Source organism: Plectropomus leopardus, chromosome 21 (genome assembly GCF_026936395.1).
Source record: "Plectropomus leopardus strain MGB_pleo_1.0 chromosome 21, ASM2693639v1, whole genome shotgun sequence".
In the NCBI taxonomy this organism is placed as follows: domain Eukaryota; kingdom Metazoa; phylum Chordata; class Actinopteri; order Perciformes; family Serranidae; genus Plectropomus; species Plectropomus leopardus.
This window is the reverse complement of record NC_142196.1, coordinates 10525826-10550596: the sequence shown is the minus strand read 5'-3', so window position 1 is coordinate 10550596 and position 24771 is coordinate 10525826. Positions and strand designations below refer to the sequence as shown.

The window sequence follows — 24771 nt, the reverse complement described above, 5'->3', positions numbered from 1 at the left end:
AAAACACGTTATTTTCCTCAAACTGTTTGTGCTGGAACACCTGTATTTACCATCTGTCCAAAACACTTTGTTTTAGTGCTTGTCTCTTCAAGCCCCACTCATGAAAAAGCCCAGTCTGCTCTAGTTGCTCAGGTTTCCAGATTTTCCTCATCTTAGCATTGGTGCAATGTCACTGCACCTGCAGAGTGACTGCAACAAGGAATTGCGGCACTCTCTACCGTTAAAAATCCCCAATAAGACATGTTCCAACAGGAATATGACGTGCAATTGGCAAGAAATTAAGAACATCAGCAACCAGCAGTGTACTCACAGGGAATAACTGTGTTTAGCAGCACTTTTTCCTGTTAAAATGACCCATAAAAGCTTCAAAACACAACTGGACATGTTAATGCAGGAATAGGGTCCGATATCGGAGAAATAATCGCCAACCAAGATTACATGTTTCCCTGACATTAGTGTGTAGCTAAATGTAGCAGTGTAGGCTATGTAATGTAAACACTTGCAGTAGTGTGCATGGAGCAGATGACCATATAAAGAAATCTGTCATGATCAAGTAGGGGCAATCTAAACACAACCAAAGGCAGAAATTTCACATAAAAATTCTCAAGTATTGATGGACAGTGTTTCAAATGCTAAATACTATTAATAAATACAGGTGTATCTTGTGAAATTAATCACAATTGTAAATTATGATTGCAGTTAATCAGTTGCTGTTCATTCAAGTTAGTTTTGAACTGTGTTGATCTGCTGCTTTATTGCACACTATCTGCGATCATAGAAATCCTAAAAATGGACACTTTTATTTTACTGAAAACTGTCCTACAATTTAATACTAAACTTGTGAAATAAGATTTCCTTTATCCATAATTTACTGCATACTGTAAAAAAGGGTAGAAATGCTGTTTTATCTATTTTTTTCTTTATATCTGTCTTGTAAGCCTTAATGAACTGCAGCCCTGGCTCCGAGAGGTGACTACACTAATGGGATGGTGATGGACCTGTTTATTGGGAGAAAATTGAACCTCCCAATGTTTGGAGACTTTGAAAGAAATTACACCCCCAAAGTTTGTGATTAAGAAAATGCTTCATTTAGCTGCTGATGGCCTCTTGCTGTGGTGGCACTGCTAAATCATCCTTGCATTACTGCATATCTCCCTCCACAGCAACAATTACAGCATACTTCATATTGTCCCTAATTTGGTGTTATTAAACTGATAAAATGCCAACACGTTAACACATTCTCCAGCATGATGAAAATTTAAGGTTATTGCATTTTATGATTTTTACATTATTCAAGCTGGCCATTTTTCATCAAAATAAGATGGGCCTTGCCATTATTTCATAATTATTGTAACAATTTCTCCTGTGAAAAGGGTCACTTTCCTAACTCAGCAAAGACATATCCCTATTAGACTAATTTGCCTACATGCAAATTTTTGTCATTTTTCCCTCATTAACTATTTATCATAGACAGGAAAAAAATATATTCATGAAGGCGAGCAAAGGAGCAGCCCGACAGAGCTGAAGCTAATATTTTGCAACTCTAATGATTTTTTGCATCCTTAATTAGATAGAATAAGGTTGATATGATTAGGTCAGGATGTAGTGTTTTTCATTAAAAATACATTTCAGAAACTGTATTCCAAATGTGCCCTTGCAATTAAATAATGAATCCGACGCATTCCTTATTACGGACCCAATTAATATCAGAGGCAAGGGCGTAATTTTAATAACAGTGGGCCACAAGGCCTTCATTAGCTGAGTTAGAGAGAGGAGAGATGAGGAGAAGGAAAACAAGGTACTCACAGGAACAGCAGCAGTCTGATATTGAGCCAATTTTAGAAAGTTATTGAACAGTACACTCTTAAAAAGCAAAAAGTATGACATTTCAACAAATCAGATCTGGGGCAAGTGGGAACTGTGAATACTTCTTGTTTGTTTTAGACTAATTTGATGTCAGTTGTATGTCAGGTGCCAGACAGGGGCAACTGAAAATGGAAACTAAATTATAGACTCACAAGCGAAAGTCTTTTTAGGTTAATGTAGAGCTTAATGTAGGTTATAACATGCAGCAGTCTCTGCAGTACCCAGAGAAGTCTTTAAAGGTGCTGTAAATGACATTCAGAGCATTAAATTAGCCGCAAACAACCTTTTGCTATATAAAGACAACATGGAGTAATGGCATCCTGAGCAAAGAATTATGCCACAACTGTTATAACCAGAACTTCTCTGTTCTTTATTGTGGCAGCCAGTCTGGCTCATGTTAGTCACTCTGGACTGTGCTCTGTTACTGCAGATAACAAGTGGACCTACACTGTGGGAATAGTGGAAAAGAAGTCACAGCAACATATTGCATCATACCATTGGGTTACAACACATGCGCAGTAAAATCTGGTTTGCACTTGCCGAAAGACTCAATAGCTCGTGCACTGTTCTAAAAAATTAATGATTTGTTTCATGGAGGCGTCAGCAGTCGGCCTTAGGTAGGACTATATTTAGAAATATACAAGTGAGAATTACAATTCCGCAGTTACTGAAAAGATCCTTAATAAAAGACCATAAACAAATGTTCTGTAAATGAAAATGGTCTAATGTTTATTGGCTGCCATCCATTTGAGCATACCCAGATGGTTGAATGGATGGATGGATTGATGGATGGGAAACAGCTGACCACCCGATATGCAAGACACATTTCAGAATTATTTCTGACAGCAAAATCAAATCCAAAAAGTTCTGTCAGGCCCAGCAAATCCAAGGAGGGTGAAAAAAAGCGGACACCATAACTCTATTTCTAGTGCCATCTGTTGTAACCTTCCAACATTGCAGCTCCAGGTACATCGCACATTTGTCATACCACATAGCTCCTATAAGGTCAAAGAGTGTGTCCTAGCCCTCTTTGAATAGCCTTGGTTCACCCTTAGGTTAGCTCTGTTAGTACTGTTTGCTTTATTAGCACTGTTAACTGCTAGCCACCAGCTCATATTGAGAGCAGTTTGCAGGCAGTCCTGGTTTGATTCTGGATGAACTGGATCAGAGGTATTTGGTATTATTTTTACAATTTGCTGCTTGACTGTGCATCAGTCAGGAAACCTTCAATAGAATCAAGTTAGAAATGTGTCAGCCAGTGTGCGCCGTGCTTGACCAGCTCTACTTTGTGTCTGAAATATCAGGGTCTCTTGGACCGTAGCTGTCATTGCTGGTAACATCACCTGCGGTATCAGCTGTAGTGGGAAAACACAGTAGTGAGACAAGCAGACTAGTCATTGTTTATCCACAAAAATGACTTTCACATTTGATACATAACAAACAGGTTATGAAATTGGGCAATAATGGAGGAAATGTATTTGTAGGCTGCAGAACTACCAATATCTCATGTATTTCTGTGACATGACTTTACCACTGTTTATACTAGGTGGGAACACAACAGTTCAAAGCAAGCAAAAACAAAATAAAAGATGATTATAATCAATTAAGTTAAAACTAGTTTTCCGGATGTGCTGTGCTGTAACTCAGAAGTCAGCAAAATCTCTCTGATGCTGTATCTCCCTCCAGCACTGAAACAATAAAAAAAGAATTCACATTCAATAACCAACCTGCAAATGGCCTATTATTATCAAACTTGTAATTTTCACAAGGCGGTCATAAAACATAATCTAATTTTTACTTTCTCACCAATTAACTTTATATTATAGATTCCTCCATGCCATATGATCATTGGAGTTGCTTCCAGGTTTAAATATGACTCTCAGGTTAAGATGTCAGCAATGGAGCTTAGCGACTAAGCAAAGAGGGTGAATGAGCCAAGGATGTATCTACCTGTGTGCTCTTTAATTTGATCCCAGGAAGGAAGGAAAAGAATTAGTTTCCATCAAAGATCATTAGCCTCAAGTGTTGTGAATAACAGCTGAGAGAGGGGGCATCAGCTCACACATTAATTATGGAATTTTAATAACTGAAAATATTTAAGACTTAACGCACACTTCCTCACTTCTATGTACATATATAGCAGACATCACACCTTTTACATAGCTAGTGTGCTCTTGTTCCATCCTTGCTACAACCAATGTTTTTAAATTCATGTACGTAATATTTTATATTCTACTTTATGATGAGGTGAGGTTGTTTAGATTGTTAATTGGCAGCAGAGGAGAAAGGAGTACTCGTGAATTTTACATAAGTAAAAGTAGCAATCCCCCTAGTTACCTAATTTCACTTCAGTAAAAGTGAAAAAGTATTCGCAACAAAATGTATTTGAAATATCAAAAGTGAAATTACTCTTAATGCAGAGTAACTGCCGTTAGTGTTATAGTGTTATGATCTACTGTATACTGATGTAGTAATATTTCACTGGGACTTTAATGTTTTCTTTTTTTAAAGATTATTTTTGGGCATTTTTGCCTTTATAAGATAGGACAGGAAATTGGTAGCATGAAAGGGGGAGAGAGCGGGGCTGCGGGAAGGACACAGCCTTCATATATGGGGCGCCTGCTTTATCCACTGAGCCACCTGATGCCCCTTCAATGTTGTCTTTGATCAAGGTTTTAATTATTTCATATACTTCTGGTAGTTTAATCTTTAACAATATATCCTATTTTATAAACTGATCATATATTTTGTTTGTAAAATATGTATTTGAAAGGTAAATACAGCTCTAAATATAATGAAAAGAAGAATGTTTGGCTGTGAAATATAGTGGAATAAAAGTAGTAGAAAATGGAAATACAAAACCATGACTACCTTAAAATTGTACATAACTAAATGGAAACAAATTACGTAGTTACTTTTCACCATTGCTTGGCAGAAGTTTAATAATACTATTAAAGTAAAGTATGCATCTTTGCATTCACTTTATGTAGTATGTTGGTGGCATTTCTTTCTGCTCTGACAGATTTTGCAGTTGACACTGCAGATTAGTCAACCAAAGGGAGATCTGTAAAAAAATCAGACAAACAAACAAAAGTCTTCACTCTCCTCATGCTTTTCGTACTATCATGCTCTGAGCTAGTGAATGTGCTAGCATGCTCCACATCATACTAGTGGTTCAGTAATGAGCCCCATTAATTATGTAAAGGCAGTGATGCAGATGGACCTAATTAATTGTCTCCCGTCACCCCGTTGATTACTGTACCTGGAAGGGAGGTGTTAATTTCTGTAATACTTAAGCAGGTACGCAAACTGTTTTGTCAGAGCCACCGCTATGACAATGACGGAGTAGAGTGCCGACTTACCAGCTGCAAAGCTCTTTTCCTGTTAATTCACCAAAAGGAAAGTTTCCCAGTGGTGGTAGTGACATTGCGATAATTGAAGGAGAGGTGGAGAGATTAAAAGAAGTGGGGAAGGAGGGAGAGAGGAGAGAGACGGGGTATGTGTGGTGGCCCTGGAGATGTTTTCGCAACCTGATTGCATCAACATTTGCGTACCTTCGTGCCGTTTGTCTCCGTATGTCTAGGTAATGGGTTACCAGCGGGCGAGTTTGGGAACACCCAAGGTGCTTTGCAACAGCAGCGTGGTTGGTGGGGAGTAAACCTGTTGAGAGTCAAACAGCACAGATTGGAGTGGTAATGATAACCTGAGTCTGGAAGGCTTGCTGTTAATCATGTAGGATGTGTTCTCCATCTTAATATATAGCAGCATCATTTCAGTATCACCTGACCAGACAGAAACGAGGGTCATCTTTTTTTCTAACAGTTACCTTTTTCTTCCAATGTTCTTTATTGCCTTACCTTTTAGACAAACAAATATGTTATATATATAAACTTGCAAACTACTGGCAAGAACACCTTACTTTATTAAAACTTAATTTCACTGTAAATGAGTTTTAACAACATGAAATAAGCGTGGCCTCAACATTTTCTGCAATAAAGCAGGGCAGTTGAAACTCAATTTACAAGACAACAATGCAGTGCAGTACTTCATCAGTCTTGCTGTGTAAATAATACAGTAAAGTGGGTTTGAGGCCACCCGAGATGCAAATCTAAACTCAAGCTAAAGGAAGAAGAAGCTTTTGAGAGGAAGGCAGACAGAGGGAGCAGCAGGCCGTGACAGCATACACAGGAACCGCTGTCACACAACAATAGAACCCTGAGCTCCTGAACAGGAACCCATAACAGCAACACAGGAACACCAGCAGAAGAGCTGAGTGCTTCAGTAGCACAGGAGGGGTCGTCTAGAGTCAGAGGGCAACTATTGGTTCATGGTGTGTGTGTGTGTGTGTGTGTGTGTGTGTGTGTGTGTGTGTGTGTGTGTGTGTGTGTGAGTGTGTGCGTGCGTGCGCGTGAGTGCATGTGTGTAAACGGGAGTCCTCGCAACCCCCCAATAACCTCTACACAAGAGCATTGTGACCAGTGTGTGTGTACATGTGTGTGCACTCATATACTCAGCTGCTGTGTGCATTATACAGTGCATCTGTGCATGTGTGTACATTGTCATGCACATTTGTAAGTGTGCATGCAAACCTTTCTGCACGCCCGCATGTGCATGTCACATCAGAGTGGCTTCTTCAATTACAGCGGATGGCTTTTTTTTCTTTCCTTTTTTTTTTTTTTTTTAGTGGACAGTGCTGAGGGCCCCAACGGCCCCGAGGCGATAGCAAAGCAGGCAGGCAAGGACAGGAGCGATGTAGCAGCAAGCACAGCATCCGCAGTCAGAGCATTAGGGAGCTCAATATGAGATATGACTGCAAAGGCTACATGCCTGTGTTCCTGAAAAGGTCATTGCTGGGCAGTAATGTGTGAAAGCGGCACACAGAATGAAAAGGGGGAGAAACAGATAAAGATCAAACACATGTACCTTCTCACCTCCTTTCCAAATCACACATACTCATTTTTTATTTACTTAAAAAACAACTTTACACATAACACATTTACCATGAGCCTACCTAAATGAGCTATGGGAGGAAGGCTGTTTCCATTACTCTGTCCCTTGCACCCTTTTTTCAGTCAGCATTGTTCTCTGTGATGCACTTCTTTGACCTCTGTTTAGCACCTGCTGTTTGGAGCTAGGGGCCACACACAATAGCTATACCCAGATCCATACATACTAGGGCTCTTTCAAGAGACATGGGCTTGTGAGGACATGGACACAAGAGGAACTATTACTAATGGTCTGTAGACACAGGTCATTTCAATTGTGTTACAAACAAATGTTTATTGGCTAAGGGCTCATTTATGCTCAACATTAGATACGTATATGGACACGGATGGAGCCCTTTGTCTATACTCTGTTTATTTCGTTTGTATTTGTGCACATTTTCTGAAAGCTTACAGATACAGACGGAACAGAGCAGTACCCCTGAAGACCATGGAGGCAGTGTAGCGTCGTTGAAGCAGTATAAGAATGTAGGACGCCAAAGACATAAAAAAATGGCAGAACAGAACAAATGAGTGAAATAGTGAAAAGAAATTAAATGAAAAGATTTTAACACCTCACAGACCATTGTTGTCTACAACCCTAACTCCATTAAAAGGTTTATTATGACCTTCTCCATGTTGCCTCATTTGTTATTTGAAAGTTTTGACTCTGCCCTCTGGTGCTCTATGTTGGCTGTATCTCTGCCTTCATGAAGCAGTCATGGCAGTATGAGGGCAGCGCATGTTTGAATTGGACATATCTGTTTTCATACATAAAGTGGAGTATAAAAGAGCCTTTAGTGGACAGAGCGAGAAGTTTCGGCTTTCTTTTTTTTCTGTAACATAACATTTATTGAATGTGAGTAATTATAGTTGAGGTGTTTCTTAAATCCATAAACAGGTGTGGGTTCATTTATAGATCAAAGTTTTATATTCTGGCCTGTATAGTTCTATGAACACAGGTGGAGCCCACAAATTTTACAAGGTGCTACAGTCACTTTTCTCGCAAACACGCCACTATAACGTCTCATTCCATTTCTAAACAGGCCCACAGCTCCAGCAGCACACAGAGAGAGAGAAAGGAGAAAGTGTTCCAGTATGAACTCGTCGGTGTGAACAGTTTAATTACAGGGAGTGTCAGCCCCATTGCTTAATGTGTCCCTCACAATTAATCCAGGGAGAGGATGTCATTATCTACTAAAGCCTGGGCCTGGGCAGGCTTTTCTGTCAGAGGGAGAAGAGGGAGGGAAAATGAAAAAGCGAGTCAAAACAAGGAAGTGCCTTTGGTTAGCAGCCTACAGTACGCTCGACCTCCGTGTCACACAGAAAGGATCAAGCTAAGATTCTCTGAGGCTATTTCAAAACATTGTGTTCTCCGAATGTTTCGGACACTTGCGACTCTGTCAGTGAGGAAGGAGATTTTTCTTTAAATTTCTTCATAATATGAAGCTTTGCCCATCAGCTGTCAAAACATGTCCAGCTGGAGGAGGTTAAAGTAACGCCAGGTTTTCACCACGTTGAGATGCTTTTTCATGCTTCCTTCCTTCTCCTCATCCACTACCTCCCCTCCTTCCTCCTCCATCCATAGAGTCCTGCCTGTTCCCTTGCCATCCCATAATGTGAAACAGGAGGCAACAAATTGGACTGTTGAGGAGTGAGAAAAGGTTTCAGCAGTACTCCACACACTCAACAAAAATAAAGAGGAGTTGGAGTATGTCAGTTCCCAAGCTTTTGTGACCAAGCCACATGGCTCAGTTGATTTGATTGATTAATGTAACATGAGTAGACCAGTGATTAGTGCGGAAAGTTAATTATGTCAGCTGAAGAAATATTACAAGGCAAAATAAGATGACATGCTTACTGTACGCACTGGGACGATACCGTATGTAATGCTCATACATGTACTGAAGGTGCATATACAGCCTCTGACTCCACTGAGGTTTTACAGCTTGAACATGACAGATCTGATTCTTTGTGACTGTCCGCCGTTAGTCACTTCTTTCCCCCTTTCTCCCTTCCTCTCCTTTAAAGAGTTTGACCTTGGCCGCTTCCTGCGGCCCGGAGGGGATGAGGAAGGTCTGGTGATTGTGACAGGTGTCGCGTCTTAACAGCCCCACATGACATCCCGAGGAGAGATAGACATTTGGAGGGTTTTTTTTTTCATAAGGGTTTCACTCATAACCTTAAAGAGACAGTGTGTGTGTGTGTGTGTGTGTGTGTGTGTGTGTGTGTGTGTGTGTGTGTGTGTGTGTGTGTGTGTGTGTGTGTGTGTGTGTGTGTGTGTGCATGTGTGTGTGTGTGCGTCTCACCACTGATTCCCCACCTCTCATTTCGGTTATTGGCTCGGATACTTATCACCTCCAGCCTTCGAGGCCTGATTAGTTTGAAGCTACTCCAAAGTCAAATTTTTGGATATCAAAGGCAATACTCAACTTTGACATCTGTCTGCAGCATCTTAATACGAATCCTGGGCTGCTGACATTTTAAGAATCAAAATGCTTAACATGCGTGTTCTTGTGAGATTCTTAAATTACCAGAAGAGGGCATGTCTACAAACACTGAGAGTTTGGTATAAGATATCAAAAAATACTAAATAGTATGATTTGCGTGATTGGTCAAATAGAGGCATGTTCTTCAATGTGCATGAAAACACATTCTTTATTTATCCTCCCCATTAATCCCTTTCATCTTCTTGCTAATATTTTAACATACACAAATGTACTTTTCATTGCTTGCTTATGTGCGGTAGTGCAGGTTTGAGGTTACATATTTGCAGACGAAGTCATTAATGTGTTCAATGTTTTAATCATGCTCATATATCATCCCTGAGCACACATTTTTCCTTCGTTAAATAAAGTTGCAGGTGAACTTCAATATGCTCCAGAACAAACCTGGAAATGTGATCTCCTGAGGGCCTAGGGTGAGTCAGACATGGTTTGCAAGCAAAGGATGGGCTACGATCTGAGTTGTTTACTGTAGGCTGGGAGTAGGCTTTATTTTCCGCAAAGGAGATTAGTAACAGTGAATTATGCATATCTTATTTTCTGGATTATCTCAGGCACTCAGAGATACTATCTCACTGGATAATCTCTTTTAAAGTTGTTCAGTTTATTTTGACTGTAAATATAATCATCGCTGCATGTTTATCTTTTCTCGAAGTCCAATTTGGTGTGTGCTACTTTTGGATGGAGTGTGTTATTGCACTTCAACCATGATTACTCAAGTTGAAATATTTATAGATGGCAATTTGCTTTGTAGGCACAGTAATGAGAGGAGGGTAGATGAAAGCTACTGTAGCGTACTAGCCATTTTGTCACTTGGTGTGTGTGTGTATGCGTGTGTGCGTACAGTATTTGTGTGTCCCTGCATGCAAATATGAATGGGTGGCCTGTCTTGTCCAGTGGTGCGTTTAACCAGACACAGACCTTTGCTTGAGCCAAATCAGGCCCAACGCAGACAGTGTGCATCAATGCCATTTTCCAGCTGCTCTAATTATATCTGCCGACCGTCCACATATTGGCCAAATTTACAATAATAGCATATCTATTTCCATTCTAATGGCTGACATTGCTTGGCTTATCCATGCATGTATGTCGGTGGTCTTTTATGCTTCGTGGTTTGGTCTGTTCCCAGCCATGTGCAATGTGCTGTAGCCTGTCTTGACCTTGTATGTGTTGCATGAAGCCAGTGTGTGTGCTTGTGTGCGTGCATGTGTGTGTGTGTGTGTGCGTGCGTGCATGTGTGTGTGTGTGTGTGTGTGTGTGTGTGCATGCATTATTATCTCTGAGGTTGTGCATTTGTGCAGCCTGACCCCTGACGTACAACGCTTTGGCATCTGTACTTCAGTATATGTGCCTGTTATTTCAAATTGGTGTGTGAGTGTGTGAACACAGTGCGTGTGTGTGCGTCCATGAGTCGTGTGGGCACTTGTGTTTGTGTGCCTACATACAGTCTGTGGTATGAACCCACTGCTCAGCAAACAGGCCTTGAGCCCGGGCCAGCTCTGACAGACAGAGTGGTGGTGGTGAAAGGGGGGTGTTGGAGTGGAGTGGAGGGATTGACCCTCTATAGCTTAGAGAGCCTCTGCACAGTGCGCACTCCTCTCTCCCCCCTCCTCCTCCCCATCTCCCCACAACCCTCCCCTCCCTCCCCCCACTCCCTGCTGCCTAGCCCCAAGCGCCCGCAGGCACTGGAGATGCACGCATGCGTGGCCTCGCACTGTGTGAGGCTTTGTCTGTTTGTGAGCATGGATGTATGTGTGTGTGTTAGCATGTAGATGAGCGTGTGTGCGTGCACGTGGATGAGGATCTGTGGACAAAAGAGGCAAACATGTCTACCTCTTCTCTCACTTGGCAATAATCATTGATGCTTCTTTCTGGTCTATCTGTGCTTGTGTGCCCACCACTTTTTCATGTGATGACTGCCTTTTGTTTTGAAATGTACGGAGAAGTCTGTGTCAAATGGTAATGCGCAACATTGTCACAACATAAATACAAAATATAGGCTATTGAAATCAATATTTATTGACATCGGTGCTTCGTGGTGTGGTTTAAGATACCATAGCATCCGTACAGTAGTTGATAATGTTGTCAGGAGAAAATAAGCCATTTTTGTTAGGCATACAATTCGGAATACTGATATATTTTCATCATCTCGTGTTTGGTTAACAACCTAGAATCCCCAAGTAGTTTCAGTTGCCCTGATATTATATTTGCTTGATAGAAAAGAATGCTCCCTTCCCTCTTTATCTTCCACATCTTCATCCAGTAATGGAAAGCATCATGGGCACCATAAGACCTCATCCGTTTTCAACTGCTCAAATACATATCTGAAATAGTGCAAATGTTTTCTTACTACGTCAGTACTTTTGTGATTCTAATTCGGTTCATTTTTGAGAAATGTAGTCACAGACGATTGACTAATGGCCAGTTGATTTTACACTACATATTTGCCAGTCCCATTTTTTTCCCTCCTGATTCCAATTCCTGACCTTACATATCAACCAAGATCCAGAACCAATCTGATGCTATTATGTTAAAAATAAAAGCTGTATTATTATTATTACTACTGTATGGGCAAGTAAAGACTGAATGCCAGAGAACTTATTTTATGATTTTATTTTACATTTTGCTAATGGCTGACTTTTATCTGTTTACCAGGAATCAATTCTTCTTTGCTGCTCTAAAACCGTAGTTGTCAATGGCTGCACAGTGCAACTTTCTGTGTTTTAGAGCAGCAAAAAGAATTGATTTTCAGGCATGTATGAAACTACTTCAAAGGTTATCAATAGATTATGTGGTATCAGATTGGTGGGTTCTACTTGGCACCTTATAAAACATTTCAAAGGATCTGTGTGCTCAAAACACATAGAAAGCTTAAGATCTAGCTCTGTTATCACATGCTGGTACCCGATTATAAAACCAAGTCCATACAGTTTTTCCTTAGTACATTTCCAAAGATAGCACTACTCAAGCATCAGCCATGCTTCCCTCCCTCACTATAAAGCCTCACCAGGTATTACTACTAGTCTCTTTCCCATGATCAGCCCTCTCATCTCGACAATGATGGATTTATTCTCAGCCATAGTTTCACATTCAGTTCCATTCCCAAAACTACCATGGCCCTTTCTGAGTGCCAGAACCTGCCAGAGCCTCATTCCAAACACCAGGTCCAGAACCAGCACCATCCTCCGTTTTCCCCCAAATGCAAACCTGTACTCCCAACTCAACAGAGCTCCAATCTCTTCCCGAGTCTCAGTCCCAACCGTAGTCCCAGCCACAGCCGGGGCTTCCATGTGCGACTGACACATAAATAACCAAGCCTGTCCGCCACCCAGGCAAATTCAAATGCACCTGTCAAAGTGATGAAGCACCCGCCCGCAGGGAAGCATTGTTTACATTTTCACTCCACTCTTCGCAAAAGTGAGATTCTAATTATTTTCCCACTGTAAATTAAAGCCAAGTGGGACAGAACTACAAACCAAAATGATCATGGCAGTGGCAGGAGAAGTCCCTCTGTGTATGATTTGCGTGAAGGGTGGGCCGCTGAAGACAGTGTGTGGATGGTACATTTAGGGAAGGTCAGTTGCTTTTGTCTTTAAGAGGGGAGATAGCGAGAGAGACAGAAAGGAGAGAAAAGGGAGGTATAGTGTTCACACAGGCTGTGCGGCAAGTCTACTTCTGTTGTGCTCATTATAGACAGGGTCTAGAGAACTTCAACCAACTGGAATACATTATGCCCTCACATTTCATACATAATAATGTGCCAAAAATGTGCTGCATTATTTTTCATACCAATGGACACGGAGAGAGGAAGAAAGACAGAGAGTGAGGAAGAGAGACAGAGAGAGAGAGAGAGAAAGGAAGGATTTAATTAGTCCATGGGAACATGCAAATGGAAGGTAAAATTAGACAGAGAAAAGGAGACCTGGGGAAGAGTGAGTGCATGAATGGTAATGATGGCTATCTAGTTTGGATCAATCATTAAAGGATCAGGGGGACTGACAGGCCTGTTTATGCCCATGCCTTAGGCTCCTGTGCTGGACAGTCGCCAGCCAGGCTCAGTCTGCCTGGCCATGGAGACTTCTCCTTCCCTCCTCCCTTCAGTTCAGCCACACACACATACTGTATGTACACACTGTATATATTGCATTCAAACACTCATGTATACTTACACTCCCAATGAAAAACTTGATATTTAATGCCTATGCGTAACTCACCCTTAGTTTGTCTCAGATGTGTGAACTTGAGTCACATAACTTGGACTCCGGTCAGACTTGAGTCACAAATTAGATGACTTTAACATCAACTCAACAAAATCAAAAAAGACTTGCAACTCGACTTGGACTTCAACATCAGTGATTCATGCATTCACTTAAGCTTCAGACTTTTGACTTGAAGCCCCAAATGAAAAAGTATGTTGTTTTAAAATGTGCCACAAATCAGTTTATTTCCTTCCAATTTTGAATAAACAAACTTTAACACTTTCCATATGCAGAAAGTGGACACTTTAATCCCCAGATCCACTTTGTAGGAACAAATCTGACAGCAATGGGAGAGCCATGAAGAACTGATGTTATGTTACTGAGCACCAGTTGCGAAAAATTAAAAAGTATTTCAAAAGATAATAATTATTATACCAAAGATAAAAAAAGTTGTTTGCTAGTAAAAACAAATCAGTTCTCAACAAAAAAAATGAATGTCAATATGCAGAATGTGCATGTCAAAAATTACAGATAAAGATGCAGTAGCTTCCAACAAACAAGTTTTAACAAATAAGAACAAATAAAATGCTTTTGTGAATTTAATATATCAATACTCTGTTGATAAAATGACAATACTTTTGATAAGGAGGCTTGTTTAGGACTCAAAACTCAAAGTTCAGGGCTTGGGACTTGTGAGTCTTGACTTGGGACTTGACTCTAGACTTAAGTGCAAAGGTTTGAGACTTGTGACTTGCAAAAAAATGACTTGGTCCCACCTCTGGTTAGTCTTTATTAATCATTAATGTAACCCCCCTTTTTGGTAATGTTTTCAAAATGGTGTTTTAAGGCACTGAGTTGACTACGGATCACTTCAAATTTGGCCTTGAGACATGTAATTGGTTCCCATTTTGACACTCTGTTTTGACTATCAGTTGAAAATAGCAACCTTTTCTGCATGGGGTCAAAGTCGGGAACTGTTTTGGTTTTCAGCAGGGACACGCCAGACGAGGTCATAACGGAAATGTCCTCTTTCAATAATGGTCAGCTCTAGACACTGTGTTTATGTCCGACATGTCACAAAATAGAGTAAACGTCAGTAGACGTAGTAATAGAGTAGATGTTAATACTTATTGCAGTCAAGGACGTGTGAGACAAGTATATAAAATGCACTGTATCTACCCCAGACATATAGCTATTACTAGAGCAGTCTGTCACCCAGTGGAAAATTACTATTTAATTCCCAGAAATTGTCTGCCCTCTTTTTAGCTGTTAGTTGCAAGTTTAAATCCTAATTTAGGTATGAATATGGGTCACTTTTTTATATATAACACAAAGGAAAATCCTTTTTAGAATGTAGTGCATTTATCCTTTTTATCTCCGAGGCAGTGATGCCTATTTGTTGGCCTCAAACTAACACAAACAGCAAAGGAATTCCAAATCCATCTCTTGACAGACTTTATATTTGCACACACTCGAATAAACATGATTGACAGGTCAGTCGAATTTTATTACAAGTCACAGTGCATTTTTAAAAAGAAAAGCTTTCCACAGGCGCCTGTATTTGACTGCTGATTGCTTTTATTTCGCATTCATATGTGGTATGGTATGATTCGGTTGGTGTGAAATCGCATCTTCTCCCAGAAAGACAGACAGACTATATTTGTGAACCATGGAGCCATGTCTGCAGCTGTGCCATCCTTACTTCCTGTGCCCCTGTCCCTCCCCTCCCATTCTCTATGTGCATTTGCGGTAATGTCTACAAATCCTGAAATTTATGTCCCTGCTGGAAAACATGGTTTGCCGTTTATAGTCCTCCACTAAAAGAAATAAGGCCCGTCTCTCCTGATGCAAGTCAAGGGACTGATGCAGACTCTATCAGATTTCTAAATACAGACCCCGACAATAAATCCCAGTTTGATTGGGTTTGAATTGGGTTAGCTCACTTGAATGCTATCTGCTTAACCCACAGCTGGCCTGTCTGCTCCATGCAGGCATTGAACCTAAATCAGTCACTTAGTGCTATCAAATGGAACAATGGTGGAGTGGAGAGAGCACTCAAGCTAGGGCTAGAAGCCAGGCTAGCACCATAACGCAACACAACAGACCAGAACAGAGTAGTGTAGAGCAGACAGGCCCTCTAATGCTCTTTCCTTTTTGTGTCTCGGCAATGATGCATCCTGAGAGCCATGGTGCGTTGCATGAAATGGCATCACCCAAACCGAACACACAAACACCTTTTCAAGCTTTTGTCTAGTCTTGTCAAGTGGATTTCACGTGCTAATTAGCGTAGGATGGTGGCATGGCTAACATCAAAAAAATCTATTTTCATGCAAGCCAAAATACATACACATGCACACCACACAGGGGAATTTAAGCAGGTGTGTTTAACCAAAGTGACTGAGAGTACAGAGGCTGAATCCATGGTGTTTCTATCACCACTGTACAGCTTGGTTTATAAAATCCTGGAGTGGGGCCTCAACCGGGTCATAGGCGCACTTCCTGTGACCAGCACAGCGGGGAAGAATGTTTTCATACTCAGTTCCACATTCGTGACTTTAAGTGTTTGTGCTTCCTTACAGTATCATGAACAAGCTGAGGACCACCGTATAGGAAGAGCTCTAGGATTTTCTGTACACTCCCACTTGTGTTTCCTCAAAAAGGAAAAAAAAGTAACAAATCAACATACACACCCTATCCAAACAGACTGATTGCTGCCTAGCAGAGGTGCTGATTACTTAAGGAATTCAGGTAATCAGTTTCCCCAGTGTGGGCTGAGGCCAAGCTCGAGGCAAGGCGCAGTTGAGGCGATTTCACTAATGAGCGTCTTAATTAGCGTCGAAGCGATGCATCCCCGCGTCCCCATCTCCCCCCCTCACACACATACACACCTTCTTTAAATGTTTTTTTGCTAGTCGTCTTTCTCTCTGCACTTGTGACTCTTTGACATTTTGACAATGCGGTCCTTTCTACTCATGGGGGCAGCCTGGTTTGCAGTTTATGCAATGTCTCTAATTACAAGTGGGGTAATGGCTCCCACTGTTTTCTCGGTGAAGTGCCTAGAGTTGTGTTTGGCAAACCGTTTTTAAGTGCGGGGTGACAGCAATACATTGCCAAATTAAACCTCTCCTTCAGCTTGACCCTGCCACTCATGGCCTGCTGAATGAGTTTGCCTTTTCCCTTTTTCTGTATTTTTAGACAAATCATAATTACGCAGCCAATTAGGGGGTCACCTTGAGTTTTAGAAACTACTTGAAAAACTTCCTCCTCTTTATTACTCCAAGTGTGTGTGTGTGTGCGTGTGTGTAGTGTGTGTGTAGTGTATGTGTGTGTGTGTGTGTGTGTGTGTGCATGAGGTTTTTACCGGTGTGAGTCTGTGGTGTTAAAGGGATATAAGTTGCATTATGGCCCATATGGCTCTCTATCGAACATGAGCTTTCATATTGACAGTTAAAATGAGGGTTAAAAGTTCAGTGTTTAGGATTTAGGGGCATTTATTGGCAAAATGGTATATTATATTGTTAACTATATTGTCTTTTTTTATAATCACTGTAAAATAAAAATTGTTATGTTTTCTTGACCTTAGAATGGGCTGTTTATTTGGGGTATGGCATATCATATAATCCATGATAATACCCGTTCAATTTTTAATATGACAAGAACAATTCATGTCGTGATAATGGTGATATTTGGACTTATTGACATAATAGTGTCAAACTGTTACATACGGCAAGTAAAAATGAAAATTCTGCCGTCCAGAAGCAACTTCAGTAGTGTGGAATAGTAGCCTGGGCATCCTGAATGTTTTATGAACATCCCCAGACTTTTCAAACTCTTTTTGTGACTTACCACTTAGAGTAAACTGTCAGCAGCTCCGAGGTCCAGATGGAGAAAGCAACTCAGTCGTTTACATTTACTATTTAGATTGAAGACAATGGGTTTTTTTGTATTTGGTAACTTTTAATATCTTTAATGTTTGATCAATTTTATTTTGTTGTATTATATTTAATGCAGAATCTGAATCTCACTATGAGTTACTGTTTTTGTTTACAAACTAAAGAACTGAGAATTTTTTTTTCATTTTTACTGAATATTTGAAGACGAACTACATTTTGTGACAAATACAACTAAAACACTTATAAGTCATCGTCAAAATACCATGAAATATTGTGATATTATTTTATGGCCATATCGCCCAACCATACTGTTTATATCTTCATACATTAGCTTCCTCCATGGAGTCCACCATGTTGTTTCTAAAGTAGCTCGTATCAGACAAACCAAACACTGCCTCTAAATAGGGCCATTCACGTTTTTGCATTGGCCATTGTAGTTTTCAGTCACGTTTGGGACTAGGGAGAAGTTTCAGTTCTGCTACTTCACCACTAGATTCACCAAATCCCACCTATCCCCAAAAAAGGCACATGACATGACAGCTCCCAAAAAGTGAAGCCAAAACATCTCTATCGCCCCCTGGTGTCTGGCTGCAGTATAGGTCAGAAAGCTAGCCCCTTCCATGTTAGTGAATGGGACATGTGCCAAACTAAAAACTCAACGCACCCATCCAATGCATCTTTCCCAAAAATGTTTTCTGGCTTTTCAGGTAGTGATTACCACACTGATGTATGTTGAGTTGGTTATTTTTCTGAATTTTTTGGTTGTAGTTAGTTATTTGATGCAATCAGTGTGCTTGTGATCAACGGCACTGCTAGCAATTAGTCGGACGGGCGTTTGACACCATGGAGGTGGCTGCATCACAGACTGTTTTCAAATGACATCACCAGTGCAAGATGGCAGCAGCCTTATGTGGGGGATTTTGGCTGTATTTTATAGCTGTGCATTATGCTTGTGTGTGAGGCCTTGTGACTACTTGTCGTATCCTTAAACAGAAGATTTGGGCCTACCTTTGCCTTGTAGTTGGGGGCATGATTTTGGCATTAATGTCAGACAAAATAGCTTTGTCATATTTTAATTATATTAACTGCGTGTGCACATAGATTTTCTACTGTTTCTTTGTCATTTCACTAATATGAGATGTAAGATCTGCTGTAGTGCATGCCATCAGCACACTTTAAAGCCTTTACCAGCAGACACTATCAGAGAGGGAGAGAGCTTCCATGATCTTCACACATGGATGACTTCGAGTTACATGACCTATATAACATGTTACACGCTCCGCTTGCTCCCCGTGTCTCACCCTAATACAGAAGGGCAGCGCATTACAGGTGTGTAAGCCCCCAAAACACACAAACACACACACACACACACACACACACACACACACACAAACACACACACACACACACACACACACACACACACACACACACACGAGTCACAAGAGTCATAAACAAGCCTGCCACCAGGATTATACATATGTATGCATGATCACAAACACAACCTGTCTCTTTACCTGCCACAGATCAGGCCCCATAGGACTCATGCACTACTAGGAATTAGCGTGCTGATGTACTGTACGCCAATGGTGCTTATCAGGTGGCTGCAGTTGTGTGTAATTAAAATGAACATCTCAGCAGTTTACAAGGTAAGGTTCAGGCTGATTTTAATATGTTGAACATGGGTTTTCGATATTGGGTTGTCCCAATGAAATAAAGTCACTGACACTTTTTTTGTGTAGGAATTTTTCCCACATGTGCTTTCTGCATATTGTCACATATTTATTTTATGTCTTCTTTTTGGCTTTGATTTTCCAACAATATTTTTTCACAGCTCACCCGAAGGTTTGGATATCAAAGCTTTTTACCAGCTTTTTGGGCACATCAACAAAAAAGAGTTTGCAGTCTCTGCTCACAGTCATAATCTCCCTTCATGTTTGTGCTTCATTAGGTGGTGGTCTATGACTATATCTGGACAGCAGAAGATCCCTTGGCAGGCTCTGCAGGCCCTAGTGACCCCCCAATGGAGGGTGCACCCCTACCAGAGGGCGAGACCAGCACCCATGTGGCAGTCTACACCCTGTACCTGAGTGGGCTGAAACAAAGATACAGACACTTTCTCCGACAACCGGATGGGGCTATCATTGAGGTGGGACATCAATATTCATTCATTCATTTGCTGTGACAGTTTATCCTGGTATAGGGTATTACTATTCCAGCTGTTATTAGGAGAAAGGCGGGATACATTCAGGACAGGCTGCCATATGATCACAATGCTGACAGATAAAGACAGACAACCATTCACCCTCACATTCACACCTATGGCCAATTTAGAGTCACCAGTTCACCTAACTGTGGGACGAGGTCGCAGAACCTGGAGAAAACTCTGACACAGGGAGAACATGCAAACTCCACACAGAGAGGATATCAACATATTGCATACAAAACATTTTGACAATATACTTGAATTCATAGTGAATGCAAGGTTGTTTTCCCTGTTTTACTTCTGCAAATGTGTGTAACACAAGTTTTGTTTTACAATACTCAGGGTCAACTCTGTCTTATATTACTGCTTGTGGGGTTAAATGTGATGGCTTCTGCAGTATGAAAAGGTACTTTCAGAAGTACACTGTGTCAATGATCTGACCATAAATACATAGCACAAACCTAAATCAAGGCTGCACAATTTCCCATATCTGTTGTTTTAATGAAAGAAAAGAAGCCTTAATTTCAATTTGCAGCCACTGTAGATGTGCATCAAAATAAACATAGTAATAGACGGTCATGTATATTTTTTGGAAATCTTTTCAGTATTTGAAATATTTGGGCTTTGTACAAGGCTTGCTGCATGAAGAGAAAAGAAGAAAGGAGGACAAAGGGAGGGAAAGGAAAAGGATGAGATGAATTAAAGGTTCACAAAACACTCCCTCCTTTTCTACCTCACTCTCTCTCTCCTCCTTCTCTGAAAAGAGAGAAAGGAGGGGATAGGACAGACATGGATGCAGTAACCAGTTGCCTGTTCTGCTGTCAGAACAATAAAAAGACAACAGTACAGCTCTGTGGTTTAAACGGGTGAAGAACCGTGACAGATTTGTATTTTTATCCTTGGGTAAATCCAGAGTTGAAATTAGTTCTTCTTTTAAAATTAAAAATGACAGGATTTGCCCTAAGAAATAAATCAAGACAAAATTCATCATGTGACTGTTACTTACTTTAACCATGTCAACAAAGCTCCAGCAAAACAACCCTCTGCCTGTCTCTCCTGTTTGTAACAACTATTTACAATCTGTATGAGATAACAAAAACCCCAGCACCTCATCCTGTTTAACACGGTGTTATGACTTATGATAAAATGTCATTTTTGACAGTTAAAAAACACACAATGCTGCCTCACTTTGCCGTGCATTGTAATTATTGCAACTTATATTTAGCTCCTCGTCCTTCAAGCCCCTGCAAGACAGGCAGGTCACAAACAGACTGATTCACAGATTGTTGCCTAATTAAAAGTAGTGCTTTGTGACTCCTGCTGTAGTAGCAAGAAGCCATTCCTTTCCTCAATCATTCTGTCAGTCGCCCAAGAGCAACCTGGATCATCCCAACAAAATTAATATTTTTGAAGTTTGAATGTCAGAGGAGCCAGGGAGGAGGAGGGGGGTTATATGCGCTAACAATTAGCTCTGAGGCTCTTTTGCGTTCTAATGGCTCTCCGTCATAATTTGAGTGATGGTGAGCTTATGTGAGTAAACACACAGCATGGTATATTTATTACTGGTGTCGCACTGTCTGGGTGTGTATGTGTGTGCATGTAGCCTCTAGACCTGTGCATAGCAGATGAGACATCTGGGTGGACTGTTGGAGCCAAACAGCACACACTCGTTGAAACAGACAAACACACACAGATCCTCCATTCCTGTGGAAAAAATATTATTATGGTATTCACAAAAAGAAACAGAAACACACAAATACAGATGCTGACACTAACTTGCTACACACATAACCCTGACACACAAATTATTTCACTGGGAGAAAAAGAATGAATTCATGTTGTCTCTACTGTGCTGACTTTTCAGTCTTTAAACTGCGAAGGGATTTTCATAGAGGCCACCTTAAGTGAAAGATAGGTGTTACCGTCCTTGGAAAACACACACACACACACAATCTTTCTGTTGCTCTCTTTTCTCACACACACTGAGTCCCTTGGGTGTTGCTGTCTGTTCCTTGCAACTTAACAGGCAGGGATCTCCAGTAGCAAGAGACGCCGATGGCATCCTCTTTCACCCGCTGGTAGTGGGGAGTGATAACACCGATGCGCAGCGTCGCCGAGAGAGCACTATGCCATTCCCCTTCGCCTCGCAGCACGGACCCCCACTTTACATATTCAAAACTAATCCTCCCCTGAATATATAGACTGGTTTTATGTATAGAGCAAGATCCAGGAATCACCAAAGGGCATCCCCAGCACTCGGAAGAACACTTGAGCTGATTTTATTAGTGCTTTATATAATTCTGGCAGCGATACACACACTGCGACAGGGTGCTGTGTACAAACTGGCCTTCAGATGTAAGGTGACAGCTCCTCAGAGAGAAATAACAGCCGTGCAGGCACTTCTGCAAAAATTAAATAGATAAAAAATATAGAATGAAATAGAAAAAGGCTCTGCTACGAGATGCAGTGACCACAGTAATTCAGAGAAGTTCTCCTCTGTTCTTAGATTTATGACATTTTAAAGCAATTTTATGGGTTTTCCTGTATAGGCTTATTACTTTATTCACTTATCTGGATAATAGCATGTTTTATGATGATGTGGTTATGCGGCCATGTTACTAAGTATCACGTGGCGTGAATCCTGTTTGAGCAATAAAATACTAATATAATTTGTTTTACTTTAAGCCAAACATGCCGAGGTGTATTTGACATTTCCACAAGGGCTTTATTTCAACATATCAGAATATCATTACTTGTGTTTTTCCATTTCAATTTAGAATATATACCGTACACAATTTTTTTTTTTTCTTTATCGGTTTTGTTATTATTAGTATCTATTTTGTATTTTTTAATTCTGCTTTGAAATCTTGATCATAGATAACATTTGAAATAGGAGGATGACAGTGACAAAAAAACTGTCATTTGACTGTGTAATAACATGACTCCATTCTCTGTTCCAGTTAGTTAAAAGCCTAATCCTTCTTAAGAAGTCTGTTTCCATTTACTGAGGAAATATTGACGGATGGCTCATTTCCTTTAAAGAGCTCTGTTTTCTCAGGCAGTGTCCTGGACACTGATGCCCTGGAGGACTTGCTCCTCCCTTAGACTAACATGACCACAGCTCCAGGGGCCGGTTGCTTTGCATAATACCCACAAATTTACATCCAAAATTTGTCTAAACGAACACCTTAAAAAGCAAGTCCTGGAAGAAGTGCCCTGAGCTATAGACACTGTTAGACACTGTTTGAAAGGAGAACAGTGAGGTGTGTCCTGTTTGATTTGCTGAAGACTGAGAAACTGAGCAAGAGTCATGAGAAACTAAGTATTTCTGTTGTTTATTCAGCCATTATTAAACCAGCGGTGTTGACTGAAAGTATTTTTTCTTCTTCTTTCTGTGTTGCATCGTTATCAAGAAGAAGGAACAGAGTGGAAGGAGTAAATTCCCAGTTGTGGGTGTGTAGTAAAAAATATAACCATAATGAAGTCTTTATTGACTTGCATATTGAATTCTGTTTAAAGAAAGTTAATATTAATGATCCATCATACGCTCTCATTCAGCGTGTTGCCCAAGGCAGGTGTTTGTAATATTGACCATGTTGAAGGAATCTTCTCGCTGAATCACAACAATACAAAAAGTTAAAGCTACGTTCCCATCAGTGTGCTCCAATAAAAGACATTAAAGGTAAAGTGAGGTGTAGCTTTTCAAACACTCATTACCTATAAACAGATGTTCCCCAGCTGCCGACTCGCAAAATGCACTGCTGACAACAACTGTTAGGGCCGAAATTATGCAGGGAAATGCATCTATATAACCTAGGACCTTCAGAGAAGGCCTCATAACCACTCTGTCTGAGGAAACAAGATGGCTGATGAAGAAATTAATGCAGGAAAAGTCATTATCTTCCCTCCTAAAACCACAGTGGGTTTATGTCCCCCTGTGTCGTTTTTTCTCCGGGGCTAGCATTTAAGTGTCGATGGACTTATAAAAAGATAGGACAAGCCAACTGTGCCCCTTTTGTCTCCTTTCCTCCATATGGGAGGCAGCAGCATATGCAAGAACTGGCTCAGCTTCTGTAAAACTTCCATTAAAGATGCACAACTAAGGCTCTGCCAGCTTGAATATTACCTCTCTCCGCAAATTATTTATGGCTCGGAAAAAACGCTGATGATGAGCATCTCCAGCGACTTGTATAAATAAAAACACTTTTCTCGGCAATTTCAGCTGGGCTTTTTTTCTCTCTCCCTTTTTTGGGGGAGGATGTGCTTAACCATTTGTAGAAACAAAAGGTATGCAGTTTATTCACATAGTAAGGTTTTTAAATGCATTGCATTTAATTATCATCACCTCAGCAGGGGGGGCCGTGTTGTAGAATTAGGAGAGCATATCCCCTTATAGTTTGTAGATTTATATAATATCAGTGAAAAAGCTGAAAAATATGATGTTAATAATGACAGATGATAATGATCAGAGAATATGAGAAATGGAAGGGCAGAGTTGTAAGGAGCACAAAGGAGTGCACTTCCTTAAGGGACACCTAATCATCATGATATGCCATCAAATCTCTCATTAACAAGGACCCCTTTGTCTTTTCTTTGCATGACTCAGCCCACCGTCCATCTGCACAGGGCGACGATGACTCTTCGCCGGACCAATATTGACCTACTTTAGCATGCAGAGAATATGAAGAAGTTAACCTTTAGAAAAAAAAACACCTTGCAGCAACATTAATTGACAAACCGCATCAATTCTCCCTCCTGCCCCTCTTTTGTAATTACTCTACCGCACGTTTGATTGCCGCTGTGGAGCTGAGGACCCACGCTTCATTTGCCGTGAGGTCATCGGCAGCCCTCAGAAATATGAATAGGATTTATACAGGAAGTGAGTGTGCTCTGTATGCTGTGTGTGTGCTGTCTCTTCGGCATGTGGTGTGTGTGTGAGAGACACAGAGAGAGAAAGAGAGAGCAGGGGGGAATGTCCTTGGCTACGTACTGTATGTTGCATGAGGAGATTAATGCCTCCCTGGCAGCCATATCTGCTTAGCAGGAGGACTTCTCCAAAGTACACCACATGTAATTATCTGGCAAGTTTATACTAGTTTGAGATAAAGAAGCACTCTGTGG

At 40.8% G+C, this 24771-nt stretch overlaps 1 protein-coding gene across 1 annotated transcript in view; it reads left to right on the top strand.

The window, feature by feature from the left end:
- The window catches only part of ofcc1 (orofacial cleft 1 candidate 1), a 137250-nt gene that overhangs the window by 54644 nt on the left and 57835 nt on the right, over positions 1-24771 (top strand). The window contains exon 20 of the mRNA XM_088072344.1: positions 19396-19593. Coding sequence (XP_087928470.1) covers positions 19396-19593 — 198 coding nt within the window. The remainder of the gene's footprint in view (positions 1-19395; positions 19594-24771) is intronic.